Here is an 11,803-nt window from a genome sequence, read left to right as displayed (position 1 = left end):
AAAAATTTAATGTTTGTGCCATTTTTCTGACAGTTCTCGAAAAAAAATTTTTTTATCAAATAGGATGTTTCTCGAGTTACGTTAGTTTGCAGAACGTTTTTTTTTAGATTTTAGATTTGTGTTTTTAATTTCACTTTTCACAAACACAAGCATCTACTCATTTTTCAGGTTAAGAGTTTGAGGTAAGGAGAGCTGTAAAAACAACTATTTGCATCGTATAATACTCATAACAGTAGCTTGTTAATATTCTCTCATGAAGTGTTTGTCTAACCTCACGCTTTGACGCATAGTGTTTCCCTATACTGAATGACGTCACGCTCAGAAAACTTATAACACGAACGACATTATATGAACTCAAGTTTCTCTCATTTCAAAACTCAAAGTCCAAATGCGCTAATGAAAGAAAAATAAGTAATATATTCACACGCGTCGCCACTGTATCATTTGGAGGTGTGAAGATCATAAAATTTTTATTTTTGTGTACAGACTTTAAAGTAGATAAAAAATAACAACTTGAAATGATATTCAGACGGCCGCAGAAGGTAGTTCATAACAGAAAATTTTCTACACGATATATCAAAACATTTGAAATTTTTATAATTACCTGAACTAATTAAGAATAAAAAAACTGATTCCGAAATTCAGGTAATAAAGCTTGTTCAGTGTGAAAGTTTGTGTAAATAGAAAAAATATATCTTCTTTCGGTCCAGTTTCAGATTAAATTATCTTTCAATCGGTAAATTTATTTAACTTTGTTCTTAATTTTCCCACTCTAAAACCTTTTTCACGGTTTTCAATATTCGACGCGGAGAGACCTAGTTGTTAACGTACCGGACTAAAAATTCAGGAGTCCATAGTTCGCATAAAATTGCACTTCACATTTTGGAGCTGTGGATGCCTTATAAGAGTGACGGACAAATCGCATTATTTCATTAGAGTAGCTTAAGAGTTGTCGGTGAGCGCTATTCACTAGCTGCCTTCACCCTAGTTTTACCAGTTCAAAATTGTTGGGCTAACTCTTGTTTAGCTTTGAAAGAATAGCCGAGGAAACAAGTAATCGACATAGCAATTCCCTAGTCCAGAGGATCCACTGTTTCCAAGTCTGTTGATGTTCATAATCAACTTACTCTTATCATGAACACAGCCTAATCATATGTCACATATCAAAACTGTGTTTATATTTTTACAGAGTTGCTGTTTACACATTTTCAAGGCTCTTTTCCCCATACCTATCTTGAACAATAATTTATTTAGTTTCATCTTAAAATCTAATTTCCAGATAGTGATAGACATCTTGTGACCTTATTACAAACCTGCTTTAAATAATTTTCGAATTTGAAAAGCGTTTTAACCACGGATACAGCTGTCATTCTATCAAGTTTTATAATTCCCGCATAATGAAATGTCACTGAGTGGCTATTTTGTGGTTTTCCATAACTGTATTACATTTTTTATGTGGCACAGCATCATATACAGTATATGCTGTTTAAAATACAAAGACCAGAATGTCGTGCTCTAAAGATGTCATTTTTTCTAATATAATTTATCATATCTCCAGTTTTTCTTTGTATTAGTGTAAAATATTTTGTCTGAAATATTCAAGTGAAAGTGACTTCAATTTGGTAACATTTCCACTCAGTGTATATTTAACAGTTTGTGAGATATAGCACTAACTATATTTATTTTATAAAGCGTAAAAAGACATAGTAACAGTAATGCATTATTCTAACAAGAGTAGATTCATTTCAAACAATACGTTATTTGATCCAAGAGAGGAGTTCAAATATCTGAAATTACAATAGTGAAGGCACCGGACAAGTGAACACTAGCGAAATGTTGGTTTTGAGTTCTGTATAAAAAGAAATAATATATCAAATGTATAGCACCTTAATATATGCTAACTCGAAAAACTGACCCCTATAAACATTTGTTTGATTTAGAGTAAAGCCACATTACAATATCTACTGTGTCCACCGCACGGAATCGGATCGCGGATTTTAGTGTTGTAGCAAGTCCGTAGATTTACCGCTGTCTCACCGGGAGATGACTTGTATAAAATTAGTAGTTGTGTAAATAAGTTCATATTTGGGACACTAGAGGTAAGAAACATGTAAGTTCGTATTAAAGAACATAGGTCATTAAATTATTCATAAATAACTTATAATCAGTAGATGTCCTTACAAGTAAATTCAGCCAACTTAATTATACGTATATGTGTGGTATATATATATATATATAGGCATATCGTGCGTTTTCTAGCTTTTTTAACTTTATATAGAAATCTCAAACTTTTTCATTATGTCTAAGTATGTACAGTTTTAAAGAGATCCGATAAGTTGATTTTGTTCTTGCTACTTTTGTTATTTTTCATTCCATTGGATTTAGCATCTGGTCTGCCTATATGTGGTCATCTGTAAAGCTGTAGGACGTGCATGAAGGTTACCAGCAATGTTTTACAATAATAGGTCAAGTGATATCTCGACGTAACAGCATCCCTTATGTTTGAATGGGAATAGCCAATCGCATGGGTAATACTATTTGCTCTGGGTAAGTCTGACGTTACCAATTCAACTAAGTAATGCGAGATTTAGACAGTCTGAAACATCATCTTGAGTGAACCAGCCAGTTTGGAAATAAGTCTTGAGAGAAGCTTGATCAAATCATAACTCTAGTAAAGACGATTGTCCAATGTACAATGCAAGTACACACATTCTGTTTGTAATATTAATAATAAGAAACTCAGTATTGTTTGCAACTTGGGCCCGGTATGGCCAGGTGGTTAGGGAGCTCGACTAGCAATCTGTGGGTCGAAGGTTCGAATCCCTGTCCCACCAAATATGCTCGCCCTTTTAGCCGTGAGGGCGTTAAAATGTGGCGATCAATTGCATTATTCGTTGGTAAAAGAATAGCCCAAGAGTTGGCGGTGGGTGGTGATGACTAGCTGCCTTGCCTGGCCATGCCGGGCCAAGATATGAAGAACCCCCTAACAGGCGAGGGATTTGAGAATTACCTGAGCCCCTAGAAGTTTTCTGGACTTTACGCACCTACAATTAGCTAATTACTTCAAAACCATAGATATTAAACATAAATTCTTAAATCCTTTTGTATAATACAAAATAAAAATATCTTACCACATTATAAAACCAAATCTAGTCGGATCAGTTTGGAGCCTAGCTTAGCCTAATGATTAGCATTGGCAGACTGCTAACTCGAGAATTCATGGTTTGCAGTCTATTGTCGCAAAAATGGGCATCGCACTTTGTAGCCATGGGTACGCTATAAGAGTGACAGGCAAATCTATACTTGTTTTCTGAGTACTTATGTTGGTAAAGTTTTGACAAAAATTACAATTTTCGGACTATGTATTCATAATCGTTTTTCAAGTATAATAAACATTTATCGGTATATTGGCGGAAGCTAACGTTTCAGTCCTAATAGTTGAAAAATATTCGTATTTCGATATTCTTACAGTGTATCAAAGTTCAAAGAATTACGTACTTTTATCGCACATTCCAAGTATTTCATTTTTTTAATGTCGTCAGTGGTGATTGGTCTTTCGGTGTCATTCCCAAAGATTGAGTCCAGTTCGTCTTGCACTTTCTTTTGAACAGCAGGATTCAAACCAATGAGATAGAGTGTCCAGCTAATTCCCATAGCGGTTGTGTCATGTCCCTGTTTCAATAAAATCAGCTTCTATTACAAAAGGTTTCAATATATATATATATATATATGATATTATATTAAATTATAGTTTAATCATAACTTTGGTGTGTAGATCATTGTGATAATTAGGAACACCTGAAAATAAGAGACATGGTAACTAATTAGAGACAACTTAGAATGAACGCCTATATATATATATATATATATGTATGTATATCTAGTATCACTTATAATTAAAAAGCGACAATAATATTGTCCCTAAGGATTTATAACCAAACCTCTAGGATGATACCGTCCCTTGTTCTTATAATTGCAGACTGTAGCAGTAATATACCCCCAATTACTGATAATCGAAAATGGAATGTTCCTAGTTATTTGTAATGAAAAACAGGCAGGAATTTAGTTCTGTTCTTTGTTATAGAATTGTCCCTCGTTGTTTAAAGTCGGATATCTAGGCAATATCTCAGAGAATAAAATAACACCAAGATGTCGTCAAACTATTGTCTCCAAGAAAATCAACCTTAGCTGGACATAACTATAACACCGCTTATATCATCAACTGAACATCAAATTCTAGACTCCACAAAACAATGTAATATAAAAAAACTAAAAGTGGCATTTATCATCAAAACCGACCCAGAACCATCATCAAGACATAGATGTCAATTAAATATGGTTTCTTTTCTTCTTCAAAAACAAAAACAAAATTGGCAAGAAGAAAATACAACCATTCAATCCAAGCACCAGCTTGACTCTGGTGACGTCATATGACATTCGTACATCGGAACCATCGTTTATGGTTGCTTTCTTCACCGTTTCAATCCACTCGGAACCATCGTTTATGGTTGCTTTCTTCACCGTTTCAATCCATTCTTATTTCACATTGTCAGTTTACGCTATGATCCCACAGCCGCACCTTCTCCTATACTACAGCATCATAAGGATATTCATGTGAGCATGTCTTTGTAATATTCATCTTCCTAGCTCTCCAGTTATCTCTCTTTTTGCTATTTACTGTTCCTCTTCTTCAACGTCCCACATTACTTTCACGCAAACAGTTGTTAAGTTAAATCCGTTTTTGCTCCATGCCCTACCTCGACACCTCAAAAAATGTGACGCCTCCTTAATATAAAAACAAATTTGGTGTTGAAAAGGTATAATAATATAACGTAAAATTTAGAAATTTACCAAAATTTCACACCCAAGTGAATTTTTTTTCTTATTGTAGCATTTTCAAATTCCTCTCCTTCCTGCGGGGCGTGAGCCCCACGTTCAGAATCACTGCTTTAGGCAAACTAAATTTTAAGCACTGCATTTTTCATTGAAAATAATAACTAGCATAACCTCAAAGATATCCCCTACTCATTGATTAACATTATATATTACAAACTGCCTTCCTTTTATATATAAGTTTCAATAAAAACACTACAAATGGAGGTTGATAAGATTAGTATTTATGCTTGCACAAAAAAAATATAATTAAATCGTGACTCACTTTTTATTCTATGAATTTTATGGATGTGCCTATTTTATTATAATAATCATGCTAATCATTATTTATACTTTTTCTATATAGTTTTTAAAAGCTTGGCTTTATCCAAGCCAATCATTCCAGTTATATTAAAATAATTAAGCACTCTATAATAGTTTTAACCCTACTATTACTATGACTGTACAACTTTCTAGTACTTTATTGTGGATAAAAAGCATCGAAATATTTTTTTAATCATTTTCTTATTTGACAATTGCTTAAAGAATTGTTAGGGAATATTTATAAATAATCCCCTTATTGATCTTTCCTTTTTATGTCAATATCTGATGAAGGTCCAATCTGTTTTCATTAGAACATACACTGACTGCATTAATAATAATAAAAACTAGCAACACCGCAGTAAAATTTGAGTTGTTCTTTATCTGATTTTTATAATTTTATAATTTTCTTTACTTAAGTTTATGAAAAATTGTCGTGTGAACTCATTCTCGTTATTTTATAGTGAGATTCTGAGTAAGAATTGTCTCAACTTCTATATACATAGTAATCAGACAGGAGTTGTCCCCATATGTTCATAACCAGAAATCCTCCATAATTATTTATAGTTGGGTACTGGGAAACTAAGTCTCCATTTATTTATATTCACCAGTTAGGGATACATTATTTTTTATTATTCATATCAGAGCAGTAAACGTGTCCTGATTATCTACAGCCGGCAGGTGTTTGCAAACTGTTCTCAGATACACATTTATAATAGTAAATGTTGGCAGGAATTGCTCATTGTTTCTTATAATCGAAGATTATTGCAGAAATTGTCCCGTTATTGTTAATTGTAAAAACTGTGAAATAGGTATTTTCCCGTTTATTTATAATACTAATAGATAGCTTGTAGAGGATGTTCCTTGTTATCCATGATCGATAATTGTGAGAAAACTTTTCTTGTTTGTTTATAATTGACAGCTGTAAAAGAATTGTTCTCGGGTTGTTTACAATCAATAGATAGGAAATAATTGTTCTCGGGTTGTTTACAGTCGATAGATAGGAAATAATTGTTCTCGGGTTGTTTACAATCGATAGATAAGAAATAAGTGTTCCTGAGTGTTTATAATAAGCAGCTGGGAAAGAATTGTTCTCGGTTGTTTATAATCAGCATATGGAACAAAGTTGTTCTCGGTTGTTTATAATCGGCATATGGAAAAAAGTTGTTCTCGGTTGTTTATAATCAGCATATGGAACAAAGTTGTTCTCGGTTGTTTATAATCGGCAGATGGGAAATAATTGTTCTCGGGTTGTTTACAATCGTTAGATAAGAAAGAATTGTTCCTGAGTGTTTATAATCAGCATATGGAAAATAATTGTTCTTAGTCGTTTATAATCGGCAGATGGGAAATAATTGTTATCGGTTGTTTATAATCGGCATATGGAACAAAGTTGTTCTCCCCATATGCCGATTATAAACAACCAAAAACGTTGTTATCGGTTGTTTATAATCGGCATATGGAAAAAAGTTGTTCTCGGTTGTTTATAATCAGCATATGGAAAAAAGTTGTTCTCGGTTGTTTATAATCGGCATATGGAAAAAAGTTGTTCTCGGTTGTTTATAATCAGCATATGGAAAAAAGTTGTTCTCGGTTGTTTATAATCGGCATATGAAAAAAGGTTGTTCTCGGTTGTTTATAATCAGCATATGGAACAAAGTTGTTCTCGGTTGTTTATAATCAGCATATGGAACAAAGTTGTTCTCGGTTGTTTATAATCGGCATATGGAAAAAAGTTGTTCTCGGTTGTTTATAATCAGCATATGGAAAAAAGTTGTTCTCGGTTGTTTATAATCAGCATATGGAAAAAAGTTGTTCTCGGTTGTTTATAATCAACAATTGGGGAAAATTTTCTGATTAATAATAATCGATATTTGGGAAATAATTATTACTGGTTGATTATAAACAAGATTGGCCAGAAACTCCTTAGAGTTTTAGATAATCAGTGACTTAAATTAAATATAATTATTTCCCTTTTTTATATCACTCGAATGTATAGACATTTACTGTCGATAAATATTATAACTGGAGATTTTCACAGTATTTCTCCCTCATTATAGTTTCTTTGAGTCATAACACGAATTTTTTCTAATTCTCTAGATGCAGAGAATGAAAAAAAATGTTTAAAGATATTTATCCTTGATGGTTGGAGACGTAGTTAAGAACTGACTGTAGTTATTTATAGTCGGTTTTTCACGTATGAATAGGTAACTCAGGAAGGAATATCTCTCGTTGTTTATTATAAGTGAGTGCGCTGGAATTGATCTTAGTTCTTTGAATAAGAGCATGGGCGAGAACTGCTGCATTCATTTAGAATATAATCTTAAGTACCCTCTTTTCTCTAGATATTACAGTTTGCTGTGTTTATACATTGTTCGCCAATGGGCTATACCTTTTATATTAATTGTTTTAATATTTATATTGTTTGTGTAAATAATAGAATCATTGTATTACATAATCTGTAATATCAAACTGTTTAATCAAACAACACGTTAGAAAGTGAATGGATTCGAGCACGTAGGTAGACGCTACACTTAAGTTACGAACAGAAAAGCATATAAATAAAAAAGGATAATTTGTTTGTAGGATACAGGTCAGCAGGCTTGATTACGTGGTTAAATAATAACGTACTGGAAAAGTGTAAAGTGACATATAATGAATTTCACCTCAAACATGAAAGTGTCCACCTCCTCACGGATGTCCTCTAAGGTTAGGCTGGGATCATTGAGATGATGGTTAATTAATAGATCTAAAAAGGCCTGAGGCCTTTTTAAGCTTCCTATCCCGTTGTCGGGGGCAAAGTCGTCTTCATTGGTTTTCTGAGCGTTTAAAATGTGAACCTTCCGGTTAAGAATGACCTGATCAAAAGTTTTAAATAAAGTACTTTACTACAATTCAAAACACACTATCTAATAAAACATTAAGTGAAATACAAAGAATACATATTTTTACTGATATTATAGAGTACTTGTTGGGTTATGTCTTATGCACTTTAAACTATCTAATAAAACATTAAGTGAAATACAAAGAATACATATTCTTACTGATATTATAGAGTACTTGTTGGGCTATGTCTTATACACTTTAAACTATCTAATAAAACATTAAGTGAAATACAAAGAATACATATTTTTACTGATATTATAGAGTACTTGTTGGGTTATGTCTTACACAATTTAAACTATCTAATAAAACATTAAGTGAAATACAAAGAATAACTTAATAAAGTACTTTTACTGATATTATTAAAGTACTTTCTCCATTCTGTTTAACCATAACTTTTCAATTTCTTTCTCAAAACCTTATACTTCTCCAATAAATGCAGGACTGATTATCATTCTAACTGGTATGTTAATTTCCAAATAAGAGTACCAATAATTTATTGGTAAATGTCTGTAGGTATACATTCGAAAAAAGTGTTTTCCATGCTTTAACCGCAATGGTTATCATCCACCAACACTGTTACATGGGCTCGTTCATTGGACTTTCTTATAAAAAATTCTAAATCAGAATTAGCATCATTATTAAGTCTCTAATGTATCGAAAGACAGCAATTAAAACGAACCATTTTTAGAACCCTGAAATAGCTTAAGTAACTACTAAACATTAAGGAGTTATTCATAACATTACCTACCTTTCTTGTAAAATCGTGGAGTTCTTTTAAACTTTTGTGGAAGCGACGCCCATACGGAGAAAGTGCAAATAACAATCCGGGCCACAGCCACGGCCTTATCAAACGAGCCATAAACATTTCAGCAACTCTAAAATATACATAAAATCTCTGATCAAAAGCATATGCAAATAAGTGTGAAAGCAGATTCTTTTAGGATTTGACAGATCTGTTAAGCTGTCGAACATAATATAATATAATAACCCAGTAGGGTGAATCAAATTGTATTGAATGCTTTCAATACAACACTGTATTTATTCTAATAATAAAGTAAAAAGTTATATTTAGGTTATAAAGTTCACTGAAAACGATATCAGTGATAAAAATTAAATAATTTGTTGGTTTTCCTATAGGAAAGGGTGTAAAAAAATAGCATAACTGATAGGAAAACTTAATTATAATTACATTCCATGTACCAAATTGGTAATTTATCATTCAAAATTATGTCGGTGAAAAAGTTGAAGTAATTTGATTCATTATTTCTTACAAAAAAGTCTGTAAAACAAAGAAAGTTAGAATAATTGACAGAAAAACTTCAATGAAATTACATTCCATGTACCAAATTAGTAATTTATCATTCAAAATTATGTCGGTGAAAGAGCTGAAGTAATTTGATTCATTATTTCCTACAAAAAAGTGTGTAAAACAAAGAAAATTTGAATAATTGACAGAAAAACTTCAATGAAATTACATTCCATGTACCAAATTAGTAATTTATCATTCAAAATTATGTCGGTGAAAGAGCTGAAGTAATTTGATTCATTATTTCCTACAAAAAAGTGTGTAAAACAAAGAAAATTTGAATAATTGACAGAAAAACGTAAATGAAATTACATTCCATGTACCAAATTAGTAATTTAGCATTCACTGTTTATTAGTGAATGTAAAAGAAAGTCTTATTCATGATCCTTATTTTAGGAATGTAATCTATTTAAAAATAAACTTCATAAGAAAAATAACACATTCTACCGAAGCAAGTATTTTATTGATCATTACACTGCTTGTAAAAGTAGGGTACCAATTTTTAACACGGAGGTAACAGATGTATGGCATCGTTAGTTATCAAGTCTACTTCACAAAATAACCTATAAAAACGTTTTTTTTTCTTACATGCATGAATAACTTGGTGAAATATTTAATTTTGTAATACACTTAAACACGGGCTAAGAACGTGAGACGAAAACAGAGCCGCATACAGGATAGCACAACATAAATGGATGAAAGACACATACATGTATTAAGAGTGAAAAATATGTAGAGAGTAATAAAAAAAGAAATAACCAACATATTCTAAAAGAAATTAAAATGTGTATTCGAAGAATTAAAAATAGTTAAATGTGATATGAAAAGTCTGGCGTTGATATACCGAGATGCAACAGGTTTTTAATTTATAGTTTTCAGAGAGTAAATCATCAAGAGAGCGTACTACCTCAACAATTTAGACATAACTCGTGTATTTCGATGTTAGTTTATATTTTTAAGAAGATTCTTTAAAGACTTTAGAAGAACTGCAGCTACTTTTTGAGTACTTCAACACAAAGATATATCACTGGAAAGTCACACACAGTAATCTTATAAAGGACTATTAAAAATTACACAGTTCGACAAATGTACTTACTCGTATATCGCTTGTACGTAAGGCGATTCTATATTTTTCTGTGCATGAATTTGTATTCCCATAGCACTTTCTGCAATTATACAATAAAACTGTTCGTTATCATATGTTGCCTTTTTACTCTGGAATTACTACCACAAAAGTCTAAGTTTGGGTTGAAACTAAGTTATATTATTTGTGTGGCTAATGAAATATTTTTAAAATATACAGAGTTTATAACAAATAAAATATTTTTCACTCCACTTTTTAAAATCGAATAACAAATTTGTAGATATTTTTCCAGAAAGTTTTCATAATAGTTTATCTTAGTATATCAGAATATTCACATAAGCTCAATCGTAGCCAACGTAATCTGAATTGATAATGAGTATTTCTGTTTTTCTATTATGTATCAAAATACTTTTTCCATACTTTACTTGTACTAACTGAATACGAAAGTGTTTAGTTGTAAATTATCTTATAGTCTTAACACTCGGTAAAAACGTTGAAACAAATCAGATAACGGAAATAAAATATTTATTTTAGATAAAGTGATTAAGCTAGTAAGATTAGTGATATATTAGAAGACAATAGTAAAGTTGTTAAACTATACAGACAAAATTATATGGAAATATTATCTGTGGGTTTCCATATTGAAATAACGTAAGGAATGCCTAACATTCATAAACCATACTGTTCAGTATGGCCAATAGTATCAACTGTTTATACTAATAATCACAGTTTGTTAGATAATGGGGTTTCTTAGTAAAATTTGTTCAAGAGTATACTAATATTGAATTTAACATTATAGAAATTTTTGAGTTTTCAAACTCAGCATATTACTTCAAGTATTGAGATAACATAGGTATTTAACTAGTTTTGATTTTGAGTTTCCTACACAAAATTTCGTTGACAAAAACTTTGAGCTGTATATCGGTTTAATATCTATTCTTCAAATGCAATTAATACTTCATTTCAGCACTTTTTCTAAATTGAAATCTTCTGAAATTAGAGAATCAAATTTTATGTCTAATAGTTTTATATTTACGATCAAATTGACATGTTAGCATGGGATAAAAACTCATGACGTATATGGTACAAATTACGGGTTGGTTTTGTGCCCAAAAGAGGGTTACATAACTATTATGTAATATGCTGATACCTGAGGGTTGTATAACTATTACATAATCTATACTGTTATTCTGCTTATTTGTATGTACGACCGAGAATCTGCTGCATAAGCATGCGTGGTTAAAATGTTTCCCCAAGAAAAACCGCGCATGCGCATTATTCACTCGACGACTAACAGTCCGCCTGCGGCAGAGAGCTGCAAAGCTCAGTGATCA

General features: G+C 31.7%; 1 protein-coding gene across 3 annotated transcripts in view; it reads right to left on the bottom strand.

Moving 5' to 3' along the window:
- Positions 1-11,803, bottom strand: part of LOC106465510 (cytochrome P450 4c3-like) — a 66,056-nt gene that overhangs the window by 36,395 nt on the left and 17,858 nt on the right. For all 3 annotated transcript variants that reach the window (XM_022393839.1, XM_022393842.1, XM_022393834.1), the window contains exons 5-8: positions 10,482-10,551; positions 8,828-8,954; positions 7,860-8,051; positions 3,499-3,672 (exon numbers count right to left, since the gene is read on the bottom strand). In XM_022393839.1, coding sequence (XP_022249547.1) covers positions 3,499-3,672; positions 7,860-8,051; positions 8,828-8,954; positions 10,482-10,551 — 563 coding nt within the window. The remainder of the gene's footprint in view (positions 1-3,498; positions 3,673-7,859; positions 8,052-8,827; positions 8,955-10,481; positions 10,552-11,803) is intronic.

This window comes from Limulus polyphemus, unplaced genomic scaffold, assembly GCF_000517525.1.
Source record: "Limulus polyphemus unplaced genomic scaffold, Limulus_polyphemus-2.1.2 Scaffold68, whole genome shotgun sequence".
NCBI classification, from domain to species: Eukaryota; Metazoa; Arthropoda; class Merostomata; order Xiphosura; family Limulidae; genus Limulus; species Limulus polyphemus.
This window is presented reverse-complemented; position numbering and strand designations above follow the sequence as displayed.